Here is a 27983-nt window from a genome sequence, read left to right as displayed (position 1 = left end):
ACATGTAAAAAGAATGGGAAAGGAACAGGTAGCAAGAAGGGAATTGAAAAGAGAAGTTAAGGGAAAGAGACCAGATGGAAGACCGAGAAGAAGGTGGATGGATCAGATTTGGAAGGACATTAGAGAAGCTGGATTGCGTGTGGCGGAAGTAATGGAGCAGGAAAAGTGGAAGGACAGAAAGGGGTGGAGGTGGCTTGTTAACCACACCTGGGCGAGTGGGGTGGGACATTGATAATTATGATGCAACTACATTGTATGGCAGCAAAGCTAGACTCAGTTTCTATGTATATTTTAGAAAATTGTAGATTTCTCTGCAATTTCAGTAGTTGAAAGTAATTTGTGTCATTTTTTCCTTCAGCTCTTTGTGCTGCTCTCTGATGTCCAGTTTTCAAAATCTCTTAAAAAAAAAAAAAAAACCTGCCTCTAAAAGTACATTTCTGCACTTAAATACATACTTGCATCCTGTGAAGCTCTGATGTTTTGTAAGCTGCTGGAAAGTATTCCTTGGATTTGGAAGTTAAAGATTAATTCTTTTTTTTTTTTTTTTTTTTTTTTTCCATTTGGGCCCACTTAGAATCATGGGGCACGTTTTGACCCTTTGCATGGTTCTGCTGTTTTTTCTTGGTGTAGAAAGGTTTCATTTTCTGGCTGTGTGTCAGCTTGCTCTCCTCCGTCCACTTTGGTCTGGTGGTCACTGTGTTCTTGCTGGTGAGGGACACTGGGAAGAAACCCAGAATAGTGATACGTCAGAATTGGGATCGGTCCTGTATGGTGTTTAGTGGAATTTCTAACTGTTCTAGGTCCAATTTCACTGCGATAATCCATGTGTTCGTGGAGGCTTTTCCTCTACCTGTTGTGCTGAAGATCTTGTTGGTGAGCCTGTAGGGGTCGATGCTGGTCAAGTGTAAACGTTTCCAAAGAGTCAAGTGGCCGTAAAAGGCGAGCAGTGTAAAAGTTTCCAAATGGTCAAGTGGCCGTAAAAGGCTAGTCGCCTTTTCCTCATGGATGTTTTCTGGATGTTTGTCTAATATAAAGTATATTTTTAATTTGTTGTAAAACCCCAGGAAAACTCTCCTCAAGGGATTGTGTGTTAACCGAATATTTGGCCAAAGACTATCAGATATGTACAGTACAACAGATAGGAAACATCATCAAAATAATTTTTGGGGACATTTTTATTGAAATATTTCATACACAGTATTGTATACACTACTGCCATGATATTGTACAGTATAAATGTTTTACGACACTAGACCTGTTAATGACATAGCTCTATTTCGTTTATTTCTTAAGGGTGTGGGAGGGGCATCATTAACCATAGTCTGTCTCTTAAACGAATCCAGTCACTGAACATCATAATTTTCTATACATTTCGACTGTGAATTTACTCTCGTTGACATATAGTCAGAAATGGTGATTGTTGTATCATTTTTATCCCTGCATCATCATCTTGCAGCGTGGCAACTGATTCAGCTTATTCATCATATTCATTCTCTTCATTGTACTTCAGATGAGGCCATGGCCACTTCCTTTCCAGTCCTCGACTTTTCCTATCCCACTGTTGCTGAAAAACATGGCCTTACAGATGAATTAATTTGCAAATAACTAATGTATTATCATCATTCTTATTCTTCTTCCGCTGCTCTTCCCACACTGTGGGGTCGTGGGTGTGAACTGTGTCGCACATGTGGATTTGGCCCTGTGTTGTCTGAATATGAAGAGTAAAGTGTTGGAACAAACACAAACACCCAGTCCCCGAGCCAGAAGAATTAATCAAACACGATAATAATAATAATAATAATAATAATAATAATAATAATAATAATAATAATAATAATAATAGCTGTATGTCCCACTAACTACTTTTATAGTTCTTGGAGACAGAGGTGCCGGAATTTAGTCCCGCAGGAGTTCCTTTGTGTGCCGGTAAATCAATCTACACGAGGCTGATGTATTTGAGCACCTTCAAATAGCACTGGACTGAGCCAGGAACAAACTCGCCTAGTTGGAGTCAGAAGCCCAGTGCCTCAACTCTCTGAGCTATTCAGCCTGGCTTTCACAGAAACACAACATCTCGCTATTGCAGTAGTAATACGTGAAAATTTGCTACAAAAAACTTGCATACCGGTAGTACAAAATTACAGTATATGGAATATGGCAAAAATATGTCTTTGTATAGAATTAAGCAGTATGACCAGTATCTAAGAGAGGTCCAAAAGATGGCTTATAAGGCAAAATAAATATCCCATAGATTCCTTTAAACATTTTCTAGGAATTACCATGTGTATGGGTCTTGTTCCTTACCCCACTATTAACTCATACTGATCTAAGAATGACTTGTATGATGTGCGACTTACTAGACAGGTAATGCCACAGGATTGTTTACTACTTCTCTTCAGATTCTGGCACTTTGCAAACAATGAAGCTAACCATCAACCAGGCGATCGATCATCTTTATCGAATCCAACCCCTCCTTGATAAATTAAACCAAAACTTCAAGAATGCCTTAACAATGGGGAAAGAAATTGTTATAGATGAAATTATGGTTCCTTGGAGAGGCCGTTTAGTTTTCAGAATGTACATTCCTAACCAAACTCACAAATATAGAGTTGGTGTATAAACTGTGTACGAAAGGAGGATACACTGTTAGAATGAAGATCTATGCAGGAAAATCCAGTGTGAGTGGAAGCGGAGTAGGTCATGCTCATTCTGTTGTAATGGAGCTTCTAATAAGATTTCTAAATGAAGGCTGTATCTTCTATGCTGATAATTTCTACACCAATGTACCCTTGGCAGAAGAACTTATCAGGAACGAAACATTTGTGTGTGGGACCCTTCATAGCAGTGGACGTGGACTACCAATTATAGCGAAACAGAAAATGAAGAAAGGAAAGGTGGTGGGTGAGATGTGTCAGCACAGTTGTAGAGTTATCAAGTGGGTTGACAAGCGACCTGTTCTGATGCTTTCAACACTGCTGACCCATAGAGACTCTCTGGTAGACTCTGGAAAGAGAAACAGAGACAGGGAACCTGTCAGGGAGCCTATCATCTGTTCTTAATTACAATGAAGCTAAAAAGGGGGTGCATTTCAGAGATCAAATGTCTTCCTATTTGCAGATCTACAGAAAGGTTTAAAATGGTATAGGAAAGTAGCCCTAGACGTTATCATTGGAACGGCCTTGATTAATGCTTGGATAGTTCCCACCATGACGTCTGCAAAATAAAAATGCCACTACTGCAATTTCAAGAGAAGGTTGCGAGAAGTCTGGTTGGACCACAGGCAGAACCTGTCATCGGTCCTGGGAGGAGACGTGTGCACACTCTGTCTCATCAATGCTGAAAATGAACTTACTGTGTTCAAAATAAAAATTACTGTTGTGTAATAAGAAAATTAGTTAAAACATGAGTGTGAATAGTTCAGGGAATTTTGAGATCCGTGACAAAAATAGACAATAGGGTTCAAATAGAGAAGCGTGTTATTTAAAAATATTATTTTAAATTTGATATGCAATGCCTTTATGCATATAAATTTGTTCATTTACTGTTTTTCTAAATATGCGTTTATACTTGTGTAAATCAACCTTTACCAACATTTAGGAAGAGATGTTAATGCACTGTTCTCTGCTACACGAGGTATGGGTGAATCATGGATTTCAATGATTATTATGCTAAACCGAGCTCTGGTGGATCCCCCTGCTGAGGAATGTGAGGAGTTGACATGACTTGCAGCTGCCAATCTCATTATTTCAAAGTAATATACTTTTCGTCATCCACCCGCAGCCCACAGAACTACTTCCACAGGACGAGTCACACGTGTCCCGTGACTCACCAGTTAAGTACGGTACGAGACATCGGTGAGTCATGGTGCACACATGCTTAACATTAGAATTACCAAACCTTCTTTCTAGCAACTTTTACCAAAGCGGTCATTTTGACCGATGGTAACACACATTCATTTCTTGAGGATATTGGTGCCAGAAAAAGGTTCAGATTGAGTACAAAAACATCATAGACATTATATAATTTAATTATGATCATGTAGGAATTGTAAACATTAAAACATTATTATGAATAAATAAATAAATAAATGAATACACTAGCAATGCAGAATGTTCTTCTTACACACTTAGCTTACATTATTCACATATCTGAATGAATGTCACTTTCTCCTTTTCAACTCATTTGTCATACTCAACATGCACATTTTGTTTGGTCACCTTTGAAGTGCACATATGCCAGACCAGTTTTCTACGGATTGCACAACTTTCCTTTGTCTTGTTCCTTTTGCAAACTGCGACCTGACACTGTCTGCGTTGTGAACACTCTTCGGAGGCTAGGGCCTCATTGTTGTAGCCAACAGCAACGATAGTGTTGAATGGCCTACTAATCGGACAAGACGCATATGGATGCGCTAGATCGGTTGCTAGCTGTCTCAGGAATACCTGGTATTTGGTTGCCGGCTGTTGCCTTATACAATGCATAAGCGTTTATACCAGGGAGATCTGATATGTTGAAGAAGACATCGCCGACTCATCGATTTTACCAGGTACTAACGGTCCATTTGATCAACTATGTCGACACCAAATTTGGTAGAATTATAAGAAGGGACTGCTTCAGGTTTTTTCTTCGGATGTTGTTCGCTGATGCTTACATCAGTATGTACTGCACTGAGAATGAGGACATTCTTGTTCTTTTTACCTTCGTAGGATGTGAGAGTTGCATCCTCATTTTTTGTATACTGCTGTACTGTATCGTGGGTCACTGTTGGCCTCCACCTGAGGAGGAACTTCTCTCCTACTACAGATCAGAGTGCCTATGATACTTGCGGGGAAAACCGTTTACGACATACTTGGCTTCCACACAGACAGCCAAACTTGTCTGGTTCATTGGCCATATACTACATAAATGGGAAAGAGCTGTTCATTCATAGTAATGTTCTTACCTGGTCAGTAGCAAATAGTACAGTTAGATCAAAATTTGCCCCACACAACGGATACAAGCGCAAGTCTGTCAGTTTACAGGTGATCCCTGCAGGTAAATTTTTCATTGAATTGAAGAAACCTCATGATTTACTTACACTGTGCACAGAATTATGTAAATACAAAATGACTAATGTCAAATAGGCTTACCTCTTTTCATCAGGAGTTTTGCTGTTGTACATGCGTCGCCATTTGGCGGGTAGTTACCTAACCGTCCGGTAAAAGTATGTACATGACCTCATTGCACCAACTAGAAATGAGTTACGGGTATTTGAAGCTATATACCGAAAAGTACACTTAAAATCATTAAAAGCCACCAAAGGATTTGTCCTAACCGCATAACGAGAGTGATAGAGAAAACAGAACTAAAAACTGTCTTTGACTGCTGCGATAAACCTAGTGTTAATGTCAACAGTTCAACAATAGCAGCGGACGTGTTTATGAATAGAACAAATATGACTTGTTATAAAATCTGCCCCTTATTAATGCTAGTGAATACTTGTAATAAAAATTGAACCCTTCTTCCAAACATTTCTGAAAATGAATTGAAAATATTCCATGAATGAATTATAATGGCATACCTGCCAACCCTTCCAGTTTACCTGGAAACATTCTGTTTTTTAACTCTTCTTCCGATTTTCTGGTTTATTTTTACTGCTTCCTGTTTTTGACCAATATAACCTCCAGTACGGTCAATACTCTACCTCTAGGATAAATTCTTATGTGCCTATGTAATTTACGCAACCTTATTTTGAAGTGTATGTATTTGATGCTTTATTTGGCGAGTGTATCGTCTGTCGCCTTTGTGTACTGTATTTCCCGCTCACTTCAGCAGCGTGTGTGCTACACTGGTGGGAATTTGGGATGGCAGTTGTCCTACAAGCAAGAGAGGCTAATGCGCACTAACGACTCCATTAATCAGGATGAAAGAATGAGTTTGTTATTCCTTGTTTCTCACGCTGTTGGCATTGTTTCTGTGCGTAGTTTCGTAGGAGTTTTAGGTGAGCATTTTTCTTGCGTATGTTAATAACGTATGAGACATTATGATCTTTATTGTATGTGGGCGGTTTCACGTATTTCAGTGCATTTGTGTTCCTTTTTAGTTCATAATTTTATAATTTTTAGTTCATAATTTTAATGTTTTTAATATATTTCAGAGAGTTGTGTCGTTGTCAGGTATTTTCCCTTCATATTATGGCCACAGAACATAATAAATGTTATCTCCAAGGGTTCAGAGATACCTATAAAATTGAATTTCCATTCATTTTACAGTCTTAATTAAAGGAAACTATTATGAATTTTGTTCCATGTGTCATTGTGATTTAAATATCTGACATGGAGGGAAGACTGATATTTTAGTTTCCAGTATCACACAAAAATGCAGAGGAACAAAAAGTTATGTAATTTTTTTGTAGGCAGGAAGGAAAGTCATGCAATCACTAGCAGAATGTTTGTTCATGCCAATCATTGTCAAACATAACCTTGCATTGCCTTCTTCTAATCACATAGGACCATTGTTTGGAAAGATGTTCGCAGATTTGGACACTGCGAAGTAGTACGCGTTTGCTAGAACAAAAAAATCTGCTATAATTAATGAAATGGCCCGTGATGCAGATAGTAAGGTGATTCAAATTGTAAAGACTGAGCATTTTGCATTCTCAACTGTGATGGTAGCTACGTTAAAAGTAGTAAGCTCTATCCTGTAGTCGTGTCATCTTTCAACAAAGAATTGAAAAAGTTTGAAAATCATTCACCATCCATGGAAGATTTGAAAGGCAATTCTACTGGTGTTAATATTGCTAATTTGCTCATGTTTGTTTTGAGAATATGACATTCCAATAGCAAACTGTATAGCTTTCAGTGCAGATAATACTCTTGTTATGATGGGAAGAAAAAAGGCATTGCTGCTAAACTAAGAAAGCAGTGTGAAAACATTATTATAGGGTGCCCGTGCCATTTGGCTGCCATTGAAGGTTGCACTCTCTCTTCCTGTCAAACTTGTTGAGATGCTGATTCATATTTATTATTATTATTATTATTATTATTATTATTATTATTATTGTTATTGTTATTGTTATTGTTGTTATGTAGACAAAAGGTCGAAGAGAAAAAAATATCTCATATCAACCTTAGTACCAGACTGATGTTAGAAAAATTTTAAAGCATATATGTACACTCTGGTTCTCACTGGGGAAATGTTTGGAAAAATTGATTTCACAGTAGGAGCTACTGCAGAGTTTTATTAAGGATGAGGTAAAACAGTCCAATGGCACGGAGGGATTTCTGAAGCATTTCCGAAATCCCAAGCTAAGGGCACGTGAAAATACAGAATGGAACGTGGTCCTTGTGTCAGTAGAGTACAAGACCAAGCTTCTGTTATTTCTGAAAAAAGGAAGGCAGAGAGTAGTTCATCTCCATCTGTGAAGAAAATAAAGGAGCCTGGTCGCAGTCCGAACATTTCACGAGAAGAGATAAGATTTCTTTTCCTCTCTTCAAACTTGTATAAAGCATTTTGCTTGTTTCTGGCATTTATCATCCCTACATTTGAGGGAACTAACAAAGTTCTTAAGCCACAAACACCTCATATCCATGGCCTATGATCTGTGCGGACTGATACGTTGAAGGACATTCTGTGTAGGTTTGTTAAGCCATTGGTCATGAAAAAATATCCTACAGTTTTAGAAGTGGTCTATCACACAATAGAGAATCAGCAACCTGATGATGATTTAGTAATTGGCTACTCAACATCTTGTCTTGTAGAAAATCATGCACCTGAGGAGGAGAACTTTTATTTGCACATCAGGAACTATTTTATTGCAGTCTGTGAATATATTATACATAAATTTAGTTTGAAAAGTGAAGATTTTGTTAATGCTCAAGTGACACAGAGAAATTCCTTGCTGACTTTTTCCTTCGATGCCATCAAGTATTTTGTTACAAAGTTTTCTGTTATATTACGGATGGTGAAGATGATCAACAAGCTATGGATACATTACAGTGCCAGTTTTGTGCTCTCCAAGTGGAGTATTTACCATCATCTGTTGTGCAAGAAGAAAGAGTAAATAGTCCTTGGTCGGCACTAGGGGGTATACGAGGTGGAGATGGGTGTTTCAAATATGATAGAATAACTAAAGTAATGCTGTCAATATTGACAATCCCACACAGCAGTGCCAATTGTGAAAGATTGTTCAGCCAGATGAAGAAGACGAGGACACATTTCAGATCATCTCTGAATGAATAAAATCTCAGCATACTATTGGTGGTCAAATCAAGTCTGAGTGGAAAGTGTTTATGAGCAGCAGTACGGCAATGCATTTTTGAAGAGGGCAAAGTCAGTTGCAAGTTCAATTCGAAACTTGTAAACACAGCAGTCTCTGATTGTCATCCACATGTGTATATTTTTCACCATTTGGTAAGCTGCAGACAGTTCTTGGCTTATCTGTCTAAATCTTATTATTCATTAGTGTGTGTCAAAAATGAGAATGATTAGGTACATTTTCTTGTAACACTTTTTGTTTCCTTAGTTTAAGATTTAAAACTGAATGATCAGTTCGCATTGTAACTGTAGATGTGTATGCTTTTTCTCTTGTCCTTATTCCACCGAGACCATGGCACATTATATGGGATGAAATCTTCCTATTTTTTTATTTCTAAAAGTTGGCAGGTATGTAATGGGCAGAATTCAAACACAGTGTATGCGGTAATTTTTAAAGGTTTTATATATGCGATGTGCAGGGACATGAGGAGAAACTTGTATTAAGGGGGCACATATTTTCATGTTTATTATGCTTCAGATTTCAACTTCCATTCTGAATTATTTATGTAGCATCCTGCTAAATGAATTTACCAAGCTTAGAACATAATAATAATGGCGTGTGACCTCCGAAGAGGCCGAGTGCAGGTCTTTCGAGTTGACACCGTATAAGTGACCTGAGCTTAGAACATTATAAGCAGGCTTTGGACCTGTGTGAGTAACGGAGTCCCACTCCCATTTGACAGGCGAGGGACTCCTTGGAAACAGCTTGGCAAACGAAATGGAATTTGATGGAGAGCTATGAACATTAATAGGGCTTATGGAAGAAAGAAAGTAGAACTGGCTGGGTCAGCAAAGGGGATGCACCTGAATGTGCTAGGAGTAAGTGATATTCGAGTAAGGGGAGATAGGAGATTATAAAGTGTACTTGACGGGTGTTAGAAAGGGAAGGACCGAGCTCGATAGCTGTAGTCGCTTAAGTGCGGCCAGTATCCAGTATTCGGGAGATAGTGAGTTCGAACCCCACTGTTGGCAGCCCTGAAGATGTTTTTCCATGGTTTCCCATTTTCACACCTGGCAAATGCTGTACCTTAATTAAGGCCACAGCCACTTCCTTCCCACTCCTAGCCCTTTCCTGTCCCATCGTCGCCATAAGACCTATCTGTGTCGATGCGACGTAAAGCCAATAGCAAAAAAAAAAGAAAGGGAAGGGAAGGGCAGAGTATGGGGTAGGGCTGTTTACCAGGAATACTATTGCACTCAACATAGTTTCTGTTAGGCACGTAAATGAGCGAATGATGTGGGTAGATTTGGTAGTTGGAAGAAGTAGGACGAGAATGTCTCAGTGTATTCACCATGTGAGGGTACAGATGAGGATGAAGTTGACAAGTTTTATGAAGCATTGAGTGACATCATGGTGAGGGTCAACATCAAGGATAGAATAGTGCTAATGGGTGATTTCAATGTGAGAGTTGGAAATAGAACTGCAGGATACAAAAGGGTGATCGGTAAATGTGGGGAAGATATGGAAGCTAACAGGAATGGGAAGCGTTTGCTGGACTTCTGTGCTAGTATGGGTTTAGCAGTTACGAATACATTCTTCAAGCATAAGGCTATTCACCGCTACACATGGGAGGCTAGGGGTACCAGATCCATAATAGACTATATCTTAACAGACTTTGAATTCAGGAAATCTGCTAGGAATATACAAGTTTTCCAGGGAGTTTTTGATGATACAGGCCCCTATCTGATCTGTAGTGAACTAAGTATCTCTAGGTCTAGGGTAGAGAAAGTGAAATCTGTCTGCAAACGAATAAGGGTAGAAAATCTCCAGGACGAGGAAATTAGACAGAAGTACATGGATATGATGAGTGAGAAGTTTTGAACAGTAGATAATTGGTTTAGGGTTGCCACCTTACCTGTATTATGAATTGTTGTCCCATAAAAACGAGTGTTTGTTTGTTCTTGTCTCTACCTGTTTTAAAATCCTTCTGAAGATACTGGATTATTTACCTCGTCTTCCACTGCGTACTTCCGTACGTCTTCCATCCCAGTTTCTAACATGATTGTTCATGCTGTTTGAGATAAATCTACGTAAATTGTGGAATTATCAATTCCTCCAAATAACTGAAATAATTGATATGGAGGTAGTGTATGAAGAGTTTTGTCTTCCTGGGAACATTCCTGCCAGTATTTTTAGAGAGTACAGAAGGTGCTTCAAACAATGGTTGTCAGTGTTTACTAGTCATAAAGGACAACAGAAACTAATAGAATCATAACAAACTTGCAACTTTTGTAATGAGTGTTCTGGGTCAAATGCATTTGTTGAACGCATTTTCTCCTTAATGTCTAACAAGTGGTCAGACAGCAGAAATAGGTGTTCAGTAGATCTGATTAAAAGTGAAGTACTAATTATTGTAAATATAAACATGTCTTGTAGAGAGTTCCATGGCATGATACAGTTAGACAGTACAATTTTGAAGTCAGCTGCAATTTTGAAGTCAGCTAAGTCAAATGTGAAGTACAGATGGAGGAAAAGGTAGTTCTAATAATGTTTTTTCTGTGTGTTTAATCATACATAATGCATTGTACTGTATGTACTGTTAAAGAGGGTGTGTGTTAGTTCATTTTATGAATTTCAATAATTATCTTATTCTGTTAATTAAAGTAATTATAATCTACTTGAAATTGGTATCTAACATTTGATCTTCAAGTATTTATGAACTCTCCCTTATTTTTGTGAAAAATCCCTTATTATTTCTTACATAATAATGTCGCCACCGTATTAATCATGCAGAAGATAATTCAGTGTGTATTTTCTGATGACCACATGAATTCAGATGTATATGTCAGAACAATTTTATATACATTTTTTAATGAACAGACGAGAAAAGAACTAGGAATAGAATTTTCAACAGGACGGTGCCACAGCCCATACCGCTGTCATTTCTGTGGACACTACATCCAGTTTTTGATGATCAGATAATTGGTACGGCTTTATGGTTCCCTAGATCAGTTGACCTATATTCTGTGGTTATTATTTTTGGGGAACACTAAAGGGCGAAATAATCCCCGTACTATAGGACAACTGGAGGCCGAAATAACACATTCAGTGCTGTCTGTTACTGAAGGAGAATTTCAGACAGTGGCAATTTTTTGTTTAAATGCTGTGAGGCATGTCTTACTGTGGTACGAGGTCATTTTCAACATTGCCTGAAATAAATGGCAAGTTATAAACCTGTACAATACATGTACAGTATTTTAAAAAATATTTAAATTTTTTGGGTTATTTTATTTTTATATTATTCTGTAGTTGCTGTATGTCTTGTTTAGCTGGTATTAATGGAATATGTTCACTGCCGCCTGGTTTCTGATGCTGCAGTTAGAGGAGGAGACGCCGGCCGGTGGCTGAACGATGCAAAAGTTTCCTTGTAAAACGAGAGCACTGTATTTCTGAATGTAATATAAGACTGATTGCATAATTTTAGAATTGTATGCAAGAAGACTACCTTCCTGTCTTTGTTGTAAACTAAGTGTTGTCCTGTTGTATCTTTTAACAATAGTTATTCTTGTTTACTGTAGGTTGAATCATCCTGTAAAAAGGTTTAAGCCTGCAGAAACAAGATCACTAGATTCATTGAGGCCACCTCCTTTCAACCGAAGATCAAGTTCGAGTGATCTCTATGGACCTCATCAGCAGCTTGCTCCTTCTCCCCCAAACAACCTAGGTCAGCCATTTATCAAGCAGGAGATAAAGCAGGAACCAGGTTGTAACCTTGCGGTTAGTACTAATGATCATCTGTTTTGTTATTTAATTTGATTAATATCATTGCTTTGAAATTAGTAATTTACTTGGGAGAGAGATTCTGTAATAAATTATTGTAAGTGTATACTATAATCTATTTTAATTTGATGGTTCTAACTTCCTGTGTTAGTATCATGGTATACTGTAGTTTATGTGGAGCATTAGCGTTCAACAGTCCAGTGAAATGTACTTGGTCATCGTTATTACTATGCAAGTCATTCTACAGAAACATCAACCACCATGTCAATTTTTAGATCATTCAAAATCTTTTAGTTGCTCTATGTATAGCATTCTTTCAGTGGTGCGAAAATTACTATAGATAAAGGTTTCTTTCTATAATGAGCACTTTCCATTTTCTAAAAGCATTTATTCACAAATTGAACAGTACATTAGTGTTTTATGTGCATGCCTTCCTTCTTGGTTAGCTGTTGAACATGTCATGGTAAGCTTTCTATTAGTTTTGAGCAACAGTTTTTGGCATCTTCATAATGGTGCTATATTTGGCTCAACTTTTTGAAGAGTTGTAATTTTGTTGTAATGTTCATTTCCTCAATTTCTGCTCTATGATTGGCTATATATTTTGTTTGGGGTTCAGGTCTGGCCTGTTCCCAGGCCATAGCAATGTTTCTACATTGCTTTCAGCTAAGAACTGTGTGACTGAATGGCTCTATGGCAAGGTGCACTGTTGTGCATGAAAATGAAATCTCGATCGGCAAAACAGTCCTTTACGTATAGCAGAAGCCTCTTTTTTCCAAACTTTTCTGTACTGATAAGAGCCTCATAAAGTGGTGTTTAAAATGCTTCATTATCAGTTTGGAAAAAAAAAAACTGTAAGAAAACCCATAAAAAAATAAAAAACCCAAGAAGGTGTAAAGTTGTTAAATAAGCTGACATAATTTTAAAATGCATCATGAAGTAAATATCATAAGCTTGCATAGGCCTGGTAGCGATAACAATACTAGTAATGGTAGTGAGTGTACCCACAAATTCCAGAAAATTTACTTACTACACAAACAATTCTGCACGGAAATTAACCCTTTCAGCATAGAGGGCATGCATGTTGGGTTGTCAGCCCAGGGCTGGGTTGAATTTCAACAGGTCCACCATCAGCTGTCATTAGTAGCCTAGGTGTCACTGAAGAGGCGTACTGAGGAAAGGAGGGGTTAGGTAGTTTCCTGTTGCTTTCCTTTTAAGCCAGAATGTGCTGTTACATATCGGTCTCCCAAGCCCACTGAAATGCATAAACTAACCAAGCCTGTGAGCAACACTTTCACGCCATTCATCACAGGGACTGTGTGCTTACAGAGTGACATAGTAGAATCACTCTTACCTCGGTTATTTTCATATCGTCAAAGCCAAGGATGAGAGAGAAAGACTAGGGCATTCCTGGAAGCGACTCGCAGATCTTACACCGGATGAGCTGTGAGAAGTGTGTGACTAGCTGAGAACATTATGAAGGTGACAATAAACAACCTCAAATCACTGACTCGAAAGTCGGAAGAGGAGATTGAGTTTATGGAAAAGGAGAATGTAGCTATGATGAAATTGAGCAAGGTTAAGTGGAGAGTTAAAGGAAGGTGGATGTTGAGGAAGGGATACATTTCTCTACAGGAGTGGAAGACATAATGCAAGGATGGAGTGTGGATAATAACCACCATGATTTTGGAAGAGTATGCAGATAAAGTGGACTACGTAAGTGTTACAATAGTCAAGATGCTGTTCAGGATAGCGAATGATGTAGAGGATATCATCCAAGTGTATGTACCCCAGACTGGGTGTAAAGAAGAAGATTGTCAAATTCCTGGAGACACTGGTGAGAGAAATAAAGGATGTGGAAGTAAATGTCATGGCAGACGTTAATTCAGTGGTGGGATGAGGCAAGAAAGAAATGGAAAAAAGTAATTGGACCTTTTGGATATGGAAAGTGGAATGAAGAGGGAGAGAAGTCAGTGGATTTTGGTGCAATAAATGGGGTTAAGTGTGAACAGTACGTGGTTCAGGAAGAAGAATAGTAGAAAGATTACAAGGTATGGATGGAAAAACAGAAGGACAAAGACTGTAATTGATTTCTTCTTGGTGGAAAGAGCAAATCGTAGACGATTGGAAGATGCAACAGCGCTGCCAGAAGTAGTTTGCTACATGCTTAATGCCGCACTAACACATCAAAGTTTTTCGGCTATCGGAAGGATGGGTTAGGGGCAGCTGCAGAAGGTGTCTGTACTCCATGTTAGTGACATGATCGTCTGCTGCCAGTAGCTTTAATATGCCTGTGGGAGTGGTGACCCCATTGTAATAACAGGCTGAAAATGGCACTTCAGATCAGCCTCAGAATAGACTAGGGCATTCACGGAAGAGACTCGCAGATCTTACACCGGAGGAGCTGTGAGAAGTGTGTGATTTAGCTGAGAACATTATAAAGGTGACAATAATCAACCTCATGTCACTGACTCTAAATACTATTTATTCAAAACTATTTTTGAAGGTGTCCACCTTTTCAATACAATTTATTTTTCTTTACAAGTGGAATCCTTACATTAACTTCGATTCAGTTTGATATAAAGTTGAATGAGAAGGTAAAGAAGGCTGTGAAAAATGAGAAGTAAGCATGGCAATTATGGAATAAGGATAAAGCAGAAAGAAGTAGAACAAAGTATCAAGATATGAACAGAAGTTGCATAAAAGTAGTGAGTGAAGAACAGAAGAAAAGATGGGAATGATTTACATGAGAGTTGGAAGAGGATGTGTATATTGATGGAAGAAAAAGGAGAGATAATAACACAACCAGAAAGATACAGAAAAGATGAAAGGCTTACTTTGGTTAACTCTTGAATGTGAGAAGGGGCATAGATGAGATGATAAGAGTTAGAGTGTGAGGAGATGGAATCCGAGAGTGAAATCACAATGTAAGAGGTGGAAACTGCTCTCACAGGAATGAGAGTGTGAAAAGCAGCAGCATTGGATGAACTTTGTGTGGGAATGATAAAAGCGGTAGGAGCCAGTCATTGTATAGACAACTTTGATGTATGAAGCGTGTTTTCTAAGTAAGGTCCGTTTTGTTGTAGACACCAGTAGTTCGCGCACATATCGCAACGAGCGTGTGCGTCGTGTACCGGCATGCCTCGGGAACAACTGTGCTCGGTTTCAGCTCTGTGGCTAACCTGTACAGTTCTGTTCTGTGCTTTCAAAATGTTTAAAACTATCAACTCGCCTGCCGCGTGTGAGGTTCGGTCTGTGATACGGTTTTTGTCAGCAAGGAACCTGTCTGCTGCAGAAATTCATCGAAAGATTTGCGAAGTGTACGGTGATACTGTTATGAGTGAAAGCAAAGTGCGTAAGTGGGTACGACAATTCAAAGATGGCCATGACAACGTCCATGATGGGGACTGCTCCGGTCGCACTTCTTTGATTACAGACGATTTGGTGGCTTCAGTTGAAGTGAAGATTCATGATAACAGGCGCTTCACAATAACAGGTCTCTCAAATGAATTTCCTGACGTGTCGAGATCAGTGCTTTACAACATTGTTTCTGAACACCTAAAGTTTAGGAAACTGTGTTACCGTTGGGTCCCGAAACTCCTAACAGAGGACCACAAAAACCAAAGATTTGAGTGTGCGATGAAGTTCTTGACTCATTATGACGAAGAAGGTGACGGCTTCTTGAGTCAGATCGTAACTGGAGACAAAACGTGGGTTTCGCATATCACGCCCGAATCGAAGCAACAGAGCATGGAATGGAGGCACACACACTCACCTGTAAAGGTGAAGGCCAAACAGACTCTGTCCCAGCGCAAAATCATGGCGTCGGTGTTTTGGGATAGGCATGGTGTTTTGTTGGTCGATTTCATGCAACAAGGAACCACTATTATGCAGAAACATACTGCCAAACCCTGAGAAAGCTACGCAGAGCGATTCAAAACAAAAGACGCGGCATGCTGACAAAGGGAATTGTCCTTCTCCATGACAATGCAAGACGTCACACTTCAGGTCAGACCCGCGATTTATTGGACAGTTTTGACTGGGAAGTTCTAGACCACCCACCCTACAGTCCTGATCTTGCGCCGAGCGATTACCATCTGTTCCTCCACCTCAAACCACCTCAGTGGCAACCATTACAATGATGACTACGACGTGAAAACGGCAGTGAACTCTTGGTTATCGGAGCAGGCGGCTAGTTTCTACGAAGAGGGTATTTTAAAATTGGTTACGAGGTATGATAAGTGTTTGAACAAACTTGGCAACTATGTCGAAAAATAGAGTGAAGTATGTACTTTCTGAAAATAAATTTCCTTTTTTGAAATAATCTTTCGTTGTGTATTTATTTTCAAACGGACCTTACTTAAAAAATACGCCTCGTATTTGGAAAGAAAAATCAATACCAAATTACTGGAGTAAAGGAGTAATAATATCTATAGTTAAGAATGGAGACAAGAAGATATGTGTTACCGGTAGCTATCAAGGAATCACACTCATATCTCAGGCAGCAAAAGTATTTGTAGGGATACTAGAAAAGAGAGAGCCTCCATGGCTCAGACAGCAACGCGTCGGCCTCTTATCGCTGGATACCACGGTTCAAATCCCGGTCACTCCACGTGAGATTTGTGCTCGACAAAGCGGAGGCGGGATAGGTTTTTCTCTGGGTACTCTGGTTTTCCCTGTCATCGTTCATTCCAGCAACACACTCCATTCTCATTTCATAGTATCTGTCGTTAATAAATCACTTTGGGAGTGGCGACCCCATCATACTAATAGCCGATATATACAGTATGATTCATTCATTACATCCCTGACCCAGTCACTGACTATAACACAGGTTGTAGGTTTTCATTTTCACTAGCAAAGAGAATGAGGTTATTGGTGGAAGGACAGTTGCAAGAAGAGCAATATGGGTTTTGAAATGGAAGATCAACAATAAACACAATCTTCAGTATCAGGCAGTGAATGGAAGAACATTGGGGAGTATGGAAAAGATATGGTGATGATATTCCTTCATTTAGAAAAGGCCTAAGACTGCGTCCTGAGCTAATGTATGGAAAGTAATGTAACAGAAAAATTTGGCAATTGAATGATTGAATATGAGCATGCAATATACAAAAATTGTTGCAGCAATGTTCAGACACACATGGGGAGAATAATGTTTTTTAGAATGAAGCTGGACTATGACAAGGAGGTGCAGTCAAGGAGATACAGGAAGAAGGAAAGGTACCATAAACATCCCAACCTGGCGGGAGCTAGACGAGGGAAATGGATGGTGATGATTCTGAATAATTTTTTTATATTACAAAATATATTGTATTCTAATGTTCACCCAAATACATTTGTACATACAGAAATGATTACAACTGATGAGCCCATTGCTGTACTGGGGTGGAACACTGGTAATTTCATGATTGAAAATTCCTCATGCTTGATTACTGTAATATTTGTGGCCAGCAAAATTAAATTATGATTCCCATCTGGGAGCTTAATTTTTGTAATAAACGAATAATAATGTTATTGATTTTATGTCCGACTAAGTACTTTTGTGGTTTACAGGGACATACAGGTGCCGGAATTTTGTCCCTGCAGGATTTTGTGTACGTCCCAGTAAATGTACCGACGCAAGGCTGACACTGAGCTGGGATTGAACCTGCCAACTTGAGCTCAGAAGGCTAGTACTCTGCCGTCTGAACTACTCAGCCTGGCATTGAAATAAATTACTGTCTACAAAATTCCATAAAGTCCGATCATACCATGCAGGCTTGTTGCACTAAAATACTGAAATGACGCACATGTAAAATTGCAAGATTGAGCAAGAATCAATTTCAGTATCATGAACGGCAAGATACCGATAAAGATATTGAAATATATAGATTGTCTCCATGCAGTCGATTGATGGTGATGTCATGCTATATATCGCAATTTGCATTGCAAAATTTGTCCAAAATTGCAAAAAGTTTGGTGAAATACATAGCATTTTAAAAAAGTTGTGAAATATATAAAAATGTTGAAATCACTAATTCATTAAATGTAGCCGCCGTAAAATGTTCACCAATTATGCCATAGACATTTTTAAAAATCTTACATTGCATCCACCTTACAGTTTTTAAAAATTCGTGAACAATCCAGTCACGAAAATAAGTCCTATCGATGTCGATTCATTGTACCTTCTACATTATACAAACGGCCTGTACCTTTTGGTGAAATGACACCATACCATAACAGTGGTGAGTCTTATGGTTTGTATTACATGCAACTCAGAAAATTCTTTTTCAGCTGTTCTTCGAATATATTGTCTACTTTCTTTACATATGGAGAATATAAACTATACATAATATGTATTATGTATATAAAAAATTTTTTTTACCATATGAAATAGTGGATCGAATATAAACTAGTCAAAAGACCTGTGAAGACACCAGAAATAAAAGAACAGTTAGATCTTAATAAGCCCATTACTGTATTTCAGATGTTAGCAATACAGAAAATACTATACAATATCAGACTGAGCCAGGATCGAACCTGCCAAGTTGGCCTGGCGCACTATATTGCATCAGATTGAGGGAAGCTGCCTCTGGGTATGGAAATAATGTATAGATTCAGTGACAGATTATTTAATCTTAGCAGACTGCGAGCCAAGACCAGAGTATCTTCAACCTCAGTTACTGAACTCCAGTATGCAGAGAACATTGTTGTTCTACTGCATACAGAGGATGCACATTCAAACTGACATATTTATTCACACAGTTCCCCTCTGCCCCCCAGTGTATTTTGGATTAGGAAATTGGACACCTTTTGCTTATAAAGAGCATGTTGTGCATTCCAAGAAAAGTATAAATGCCAGTGTGCACAGAGAATCCGTTGTCATTAACCATCCCTTCAGGGCACGACCAAAGATAATTAAATGAGAAATGATGCTCAGTCTCTCATAGCAGGAATTTGTGTGTGATATTAAGTGGAATAAAAGAATAGTAGCTATACCTCACCATTTAAACTTAATTAGTTTCTTTTGTGGTAAAAATTGAGTCAGGTGTCCGGTAAGAGAGTTCATTGTAGAACCAAAATTACGGTATAATCTTGAATACCACCCGCCACCAAATAATACCCGCATCCTTATTTTCAAAGAACAAAATTTTTAAAAAAAGTTAAGTCAAAATTAAATACAGTCTTTATTAACAAACATAAAATGATTAGAAAATACAAATAAGAGTAAACAAACATTATCAGAACGATATCCAACGAGTTCATTCATCATCATCATCATCATCACCATCATCATCAGTACCAACATCGGAACTTTCATCACCATCACCTTCCCATGAAATGCTGTCATCGCTGCCATGCATAGCATTAGAAATGCTACATTTCCTGAGGCTCTTCCGTATGAGGTCCCCAGGGATACGATTCCATGCCGTCAAAATCCACGAACACAGCAGCTGAATTACCGGGCACTGAATGCGACCAGTTGGCGTCAGTGTGTGATTAGCAGCCGCCATCCATTCTGTATAGAGCTGTTTCAAGGCTGCTTTAAATGGACGGTTCACGCAGACAGCCAGCAGCTGTAGCATAGACGTCATCCCGCCCGGAATGACTGCTAGGTCGATTTTCCCAGCCTTGGTATGTTTCTTCACAGCGTCTGTTGTGTGGCCGCGGTAACTGTCGAGAACAGACAAGCTCTTTTGTCCCAATAATGCACCAGGGCGACGTTGCCAGGCACACTTCACCCAGTCACACTTTACCCAGTCTTCCACAAGTGAGGAGCCTCCGTGGCTCAGACGGCAGCGCGTCGGCCTCTCACCGCTGGATACCGTGGTTCAAATCCCGGTCACTCCATGTGAGATTTGTGCTGGACAAAGCGGAGGCGGGACGGGTTTTTCTCCGGGTACTCCGGTTTTCCCTGTCATCTTTCATTCCAGCAACACTCTCCATTCTCATTTCATTGCATCTGTCATTCATTAATAAATCACTTTGGGAGTGGCGACCCCATCGTACTAACAGCCTATATCTGCTTCATTCATTACATCCCTGACCCGGTCAATGACTTGAAAACAGGTTGTAGGTTTTCATTTTTCCACAAGTGAACTGTCCATTCAGCCGGAGTTCTGCGATCTGACTATAACACCAGCGGGTAGATTTTTAGGAAGCGTCTTTCGCTTGAGAACAATGTGCGGGAGCAATTTGGTTCCGTCGGTGAGAATACACAACATTACCGTACACCATTGTTTTTCATTACCACCTGTTCTAATGGTAACACTTTATGCACTCTCAACATTCACAGTCCTGTCCACTGGCATTTCAAAGTAGACTGGCGTCTGATCTGTAATGCCTTTAGCTGACATATTTCGGTTGACACACCATATCCCAATTCCCGGCTTTGTCACATATGTATAAAGTTTTTTTTTTTTTTTTTCAATTTCTGGAAACTGTACACTCTGTCCAAGAAAAGCTCTACGATCACCACTACTTGTTAATGGCACATTTTTCTTCTTTCTCCAATCGTGAATACACGACTCATCAATATCATATTTCCTACCGGCCCACGATTTACAATAATTTCGGCTTCCCAAACTACTTTCAGTTTCTCACTTGCAGTAAAAGATCGCAAACGCTTTGTGGAATTCAAGTTGATACTTCGAGAACGAGCGTGAGAGTGGAGAGAGCATTGTTGCCAAGCCGCCCCGGTGGTGATGCCCGATTTATGCGAATTCGGAAAGATAAATTTCCCAAAATTTTAAAGAAGACCCGCACCCAATTTTGGAAGCGATATTTTCGAAAAAACAATGTCGGTGGTATTTGAGATTATACGGTAATTTGCTTTTGGAGGAATTGGAAGGAAAAGTTTGTGTGTTGATTGTTTTGTTGCATTAAGTGGGGAATATATCCTGAAGTCAATAAGTGCTTGATTATGTAGTGGAACTTAAAAATAACATCAATGCGTTATTGTGTGAAATCTTGCAAAGGAAACCAAATGGTGCTGGGGAGGGAGAGAAAGGCATCAGAAGTGCACGAAGGTGAGCATGCTGGTGGTCTGTTCATTTTATGCAAAGACATGGACTTGTTCTGCTGTGAAGACTAATCAGTTTGGCTCAGTGTCTACTGTGTGATTATATGGATGGAGAAATAAATTTTTATAGTTTTTAATTATCAAACGTATATGAGGAAATTATTTTCTTTAAAAAAAAATTGGAGATGCTTCAGACTTAAGTGCTTTTTAATATGCTGCTAAGTACAACGGTGCGTATGAAAGGGCGAGTCCATAATATTAATTAAAAATGGCAGGTGTGGAGGAACTACTCTGTACCATAACGTTCACAGTTACGGCAGATAGTAGAGAGCTACCACTTTTGGTCGTTATTTAAAGGAAAACTCTACCAAAGTGCAGTCTTCCTGCTAGCATTTTCTGATGTTGGAAAAAGAGTGGTTGCCAGTGTTTTTAATGAGATTTTTCTGGGATTGACACTCTGGAGTGTCATAGTTGTTCTTGACAGTTTTCGTTGCCATTTAGTGGAGGCAATGGAAAGTGATAGATGTGTCCTGTATCATTGCAGTTTTATTCATAATACAGGTGGGCTAACTCAAGTTTTACAGTCGCTAGATTCTTGGTTAGTAAAATCTCCACCAGGTTTATGGGCAAGGAATGACATCTGGTTCCTTTGATCCGACAGAGAGGCACCATTAAGAGACCCATGAAGACTGGGATATCTAATACGAAGGATGGCTCGGAAGATGACATCATGCGGTATGACGCAATGGATGCAAACGATGATGATTCCGCTGATGAAGGTGATTAATCTACTGGTATGCTGATTTTAATTTTACGCTTTGAATGAGTTCATTTTGAAACGCTAATTTTATGTGCAGTATTGAACTCCGCAACATATGTGTTTTTAGGTCGGCCCAAATGTCATGCCACCACTTTTGAAATTGAAAATGGCACTACATTTGAAGAGAAGTCTCAAAACTGCTCAAATTTTAGTTATGGGTTATTAAATATTAATCTGATTAATAAGTTGGGCTAAATATTTGACATTATTGATTACAAGTAGATTTCCGTTTTTTTTTTTTTTTTTCCCTTCTTATACGTGTATTTTTTAATCACTGAAATTTCCCCCTCCCCCTGATATTTGCCTCTATGTTTAAAAATAGGGAGCCAATTATCCAAGCAAGTATGATGTTTTGAATACATTTAACAGAGTATTTAGTAAACTCGGGTTAGAACTTGGCATATGCGAAAAAAGAGTTCTTAGTAACCTGCACCAAACTGTAGTGATGTGGTTCCCTCTGTTATAGTTAAAGGCACACCCTGCAGCATGTCAGACGCTTTTCTAACCTTGGCAACCACCTCTTGATGAATGATAACATAAGCGCTGAAATACAATATCGCCTCAATATTGGTACTGTAGCGTTCGATTGTCTCCTCAAAAGGGTCTTCAACAATAAAGAGGAGACTGCTTCTGATAATAAAAAAACGTTTGGATGACTATGCGATAAAATTGGAATACGTTAGTGGAAGAATGTCACAGGATGGAAAATAGTGAAAATGAAAATCCACAGCCAGCTTCCAGTCATTCGACTTGGTCAGGAATGGAATGCCATTTGCTTTACGTCGCACCGATACTGATAGGTTTTATGGCGATGATGGGACAGGATAGGCCTAGGAGTGGGAAGGAAGCGGTCGTGGCCTTAATTAAGGTACAGCCTGGTGAGAATGGGGAAACCACGGAAAACCATCTTCAGGGCTGCCGACAGTGGGGTTCGAAGCCACTATCTCCCGGATGCAAGCTCACAGCTGTGCGCCCCTAACGGCACGGCCAACTCGCCCGGTGGAATGGAATGAACGAAGCTCCATCTAGTGGTGAGGATAGGAATTGTGCCGGCTGCCGAAGCCTGTCGTACTCCTCTGGGGCACTGATTAATGAATGACAATTGAAATGAAATGATATTGGAGAGGGTTGCGGGAAGGAATTATGACAGGAAAAACCGGAGTACCCGGAGAAAAACCTGTCCCTCCTCCGCTTTGTCCAGCACCTGACCGGGATTTGAACAACGGAACCCAGTGGTGAGAGACCGGCGCGCTGCTGCCTGAGCCACGGAGGCTCTATGGAAAGTAGTTAAGGATTCCATTAGTGTATGCACCACAGGCTGAAACAAGGAAGAAGATATTAATTCCTGGGGACATTAGAAAGATTAATTACTGATGTGTGAACTGATGGCAATGGGGGGGGGAAGTGACAAAAGGAATGGAAGAAATTATGACCTTTTGGATTTGGAAAGGAAAATCTTAATGAAGGGACGTGGGTGTACTTCTGCAAGAGAAGTGGATTGACTATGGGCAATACATGGCTCAGGAAGAAGAACAGGATGATAACCCAATTTGTCTGCGGAAACAGGATGACAAAAAGAGCAATTAACTACCTTCAGTAGAAAGACTAAATCATTGACCATTGTTGAATTTAATAGCCCTGCCAGAAGTAGCATTTGATAGTCATCATAGAGTTGTGGTAGTAAACATGAAAAGGAGGAAAATAGTGAGAACTGAAGAAGTAAGGGAGATGGATATCAGTGTATGGAAATAAAAGATACGAAAGTAAATAAAGTTCCAGCATAATTTGAAGTAACACTTAACCCAGAACAGAGGTGGAAGTGGAACAAGACATTTTCAGAAATTCATTTGTAAGCTGTGCAGAGATCAGCTGTGGTAGAACATAGTCGGGAGTAGAGGATGAGGAGACTCCACGGTGGAATGAGAGGGTGAAGAAAGCAGTGAATGATAAGAAGAAAGAATGGCAAGTGTGGAATAAAAATATTTAAAAAGGAAGAACAAAGAAGACTGTCAGGAAATCAAGGTGATTCGATAAAAATTAGTAAGCAAAGAAAAGTGGAAAAACTTGGAAGGATTTACAAGAGAGCTGGGAGAGTGCACATAAGTGGTAAAATGATGATGCACAGACTTGTAATAAGGAAGAGAAAAGAATATGTATGCAAAGCAGGTGAAGGAAATATGGAGAGATAATAACCATAGGAGATAAAGCAAATGCTGGAAAGATTACTTCAAAGGTGACAGCATTAAGACAATAATAATTACCTATACAGTAGAAGCTCGATTTAACGCAATTGTTGGGGGACATGCTTTATCCCATGTTATAGCTTAACCATCGTAAATGAAAAATGACCTATAGGGCGACAGAAGATTGGGAAAAAATAGTGGACTACAAGAGAACTCAGTTTTATGAAAGGCACTGTGCCTAAAATGTACTTGTTCTCTGCCCACTCCTTTGTTACATGGTCTGCCTTTTTCTTCCAGATTGTTCTAAATCAGACATTATAGATTCACGTCTTTGCCTGAGGTCCGAAGTGAACTTTAAGACATCATATCATGAAAAGATCATATGCATAAATTTAGTTATTATATGTAATATAATGTTATAATTATTCCTGCAACGTTGTCTTTGTCTGTTACACATATGTTTCAGTTATTACATAATCTGTTACATTTATTTGGCTGAAGATGGCCCTAAGTGGCTGAAACTAGTCCCAAGACTTTTGTAATATCATTTACTTTATATATAGTATTGAAAAAGTGGACCTCTTGTCAATTTATGCTTATGATTGCACTTCAGTACAGGACAAAAATTAAAATTATAGCTTATAAAATGGACACTTTCAACATTCCATTCTTCGCATGATCGATTAATTTATCATTCATAGAGGTTTTTTTCTTTTTCCGACATTACAACACCTGCATCAAATTCAAGACTAAATAAGAGGTAGTTTGACAAAGGCTAAAAACCAACACTGTCACTTATTTTGTATTGGCATGAAATATAGTTTATGGTTAGAAGCCCGTATTGACAGTGCTAAATACAGTAGAAGTCTGTTATAGCGAGAATTCATCATGGCGAAAAATTTACTCGCTATAACAGATTGTCGTTATATCCGATTTTTCTTAAAAGTCAGGAAAAACCCCACCTACATTAAAATCTGTATGAAACAGCAGTCAGTTTGTTCAAAACTGGAGTATTCGCAGATGATATCTGCACTATGGCTTGCTCGTTTGTTATTTTTCGAAATCCTATACTACAAGTGCATGTTTAATTTCATTCTGAAAAAGTTATAACAACACACTATAGAGGCCTCTATGGCAAACGTTCCAGTTTTCTTATTCAAACAGCGTTGCCTAACCTAACCATATATGTATAATGTATACACTCAACTCTCGGATTAACCGGGATAATGTAGGGAAAAGGCTTCCCGGGTAAGTAAAATAAAAGTACTGTCGTGTTCCATAATCTGTAACTAATACCATGTAATTGAATTGAATGTCTCCGAAAGAAATTAAGGCCTTAAATTAGCATGTAATATTACAGTGTGAGATTTCATAAATTTTCAGTAGAGCTGTTTAAAAATTTGGTTACTTTATGACACAAATACTAAACTATTTGGAAGTTACACTGGCGTTTACATTTTCGTGTTCACCGGTATTCTGACTTAGATTTTTTTAACGAATATTACCAACAAATATTATTTACAGTGTAAATTTCTTCATGGAGATCTATCTATCGATTCTAAGCCTCTGAGGTTTTATGACTTGTGGAAGGTCACTGAGGACAACTAATTGCAACACTACTGCACTTTACAAAAGTTATCGCATACCATAATGATCGTTAATCACAGCCAGCATAATACAGGAATATCAGTTATGCATGCTGAAGCCTTCATTTTGAGCATATTACCATTATTTATCCGAATAATCCCCGTCGTTGAATGATGCCCGCACCCTCATTTTAGGAAGGCTCATTAAAAAAAATGAAATTAACTAAAATTCCTTCCATCGAAAGAGTAACGTAGGCACAAACATTTTGTATCACTCCGCGAGGTCCACGTGGTCTTTACGCAAATATGAACATGTAAATTTATGGATATAGCTACTTTGCCTGAGATGATAAAAATACATTATCACTGCTATGAAATATATTTTCCATGAAAATGAGCAAGTAGGTCTAATTACGTGACAGGTATTTCATTAATCTGAACTTGCAATAGGCTTGATTCCCTGTAGATGGAAAGATTTGTTGTCTCTTGCATCACTAAAATCCTCTCCTAAATTACTTACAAATTCTTCACACACCACGTCTAAAACACTTCACACGCAGTCTCCTTTTACTTGGTGGTGGATAATTTTTTTCATGCAATGTAAACACATGAAACAGATACACTGGCGCATTCCGATGCTCGTCTAAAACACTTCACACGTGGTCTCCTTTTCTTCCGTCTTACTAATAAACGGTGTATAACTTTTAGACAAGGTTTATACACCGTTTATGTGAAATTCCTTACCGTACTAATAAACCCTGTATACATCTGTTATAGTTATTCATTGAATTGCTTATACAGACCAGGACCCCTGCATAAGCATTGTATAGCAGCGAGTAGCGGAAAAAGAAACGTGTGAGCAGTTTATTTTCATGGTATTTACTGTCTGCAGTAATATAATCGTGGTGAAATATTCGACTTATCCATTCAATATTTAAGGAATGGACGATAACGCTGATGATCCTCACGCTATTTTAAACATAAAAGGCATACACCATTTAGGGGTTACGAAGGCTAGACATCTTCGTAAAGTAAAACACTTTTAAAGAGACGGAATGACAATGAAAAAAAAAAAGAAATGGCGTATGGCTTTTAGTGCCGGGAGTGTCCGAGAACATGTTCGGCTCGCCAGATGCAGGTCTTTTTATATGACGCCCATAGGCGACCTGCGCGTCGTGGTGGTGGTGGTGGTGGTGGTGGTGATGATGATATGAAGATGAAGACAATACATACACCCAGCCCCAGGGCCAGTGAAATTAACCAATTATGGTTAAAATTCCCCACCCTGCCGTGAATCGAACCCGGGATCCCTGTGATGAATGGTCAGCACGCTAACCATTTAGCCATGGAGCCGGATGGAATGACAATGAATAACTATAAAAGAAATTATAGTTGGGCGAATTTTAGTGTACTAATGTGTTACTGCGTAATAGACTTTTGAAATTATGAGTTTATTATACATCATCTGCCTCTACGAAGATCTTTCTCAAATTTGAGTATAAAAAGGGACATATTCCTTGACATAAAAAATGGTATAACTTGGAAACCATATGTGATATGATTTCCATACTTTGTAGTTGAATGCACAGATATATGATGTATTGATCAAACCATTCTTTTAGCTACAAAATGGTTTTTCCTTTCTCCTGAAAGTAAGGATTTTGGAATGTGTACACTTTTCAACACACTGATTCAATTACAATTGCTTTTGTTTTCCGTACTATCCCAGTTAGGAGTTCTTGATCTTTTCTTAAGCTTTTCCATTTCTTTTGTGGCGTTCATTACACAAGCAAGCTGAAGAAATGTTGACATCAATGTAAGCCAATTTCCAGATGTCTCACTTTGTGTTGTCACTGCCTTTTCAATATGCCGTGCTACTGTGAGACTTTTTTCGGAAAGTTTTGCTCGTAGATAACAAGCAGAAGCGATCGTAAAGGCAGTGAATGTGAGAAATATGTCGGTGAACTGCAGGAAGAGATTCCTGCGACTTGGAATGAGTGTATACGTGCTGTATAGTAATACAATGCGTATACCACATTTATTAGTAAGAAAAATATACAACGCATATACAGGGCTTATTCACTGTATAACTATACAAGTGTTAAACAACTGTATCAGGACTTGTTGTTACTAAGGCTGTTACTGGACTGTAACACGACCGGTGGTGGACAATTCTTTTCGTGCAATGTAAGCCCTTGAAATAGACACATCGGCGAAATCTGATGTTAGTTTTGCGATACAGTAAAACCTCGTTCATTCAAAGTCTTTGTAACACGGAAATCGGACTTCCAATTATGTGATTTCGAATTAACAGCCATCTTGTAATTTAGAAATGCCAACCCTCGCCAGTTTTTGTGGATTCTGCTTTTCCGCGCAC

General features: G+C 38.8%; 1 protein-coding gene across 2 annotated transcripts in view; it reads left to right on the top strand.

Annotated features, from left to right (window-relative positions):
* skd (mediator complex subunit skuld) overlaps positions 1-27983 on the top strand; it is an 888725-nt gene that overhangs the window by 442722 nt on the left and 418020 nt on the right. For both annotated transcript variants that reach the window (XM_067142112.2, XM_067142111.2), the window contains one exon: positions 11815-12013. In XM_067142112.2, the coding sequence (XP_066998213.1) occupies positions 11815-12013 (199 nt within the window). The remainder of the gene's footprint in view (positions 1-11814; positions 12014-27983) is intronic.

This window comes from Anabrus simplex, chromosome 2 (assembly GCF_040414725.1).
Source record: "Anabrus simplex isolate iqAnaSimp1 chromosome 2, ASM4041472v1, whole genome shotgun sequence".
Classification (NCBI taxonomy): Eukaryota; Metazoa; Arthropoda; class Insecta; order Orthoptera; family Tettigoniidae; genus Anabrus; species Anabrus simplex.
Note: the sequence above shows the minus strand (reverse complement) of the source record. Positions and strands in the feature narration are given on the sequence as shown.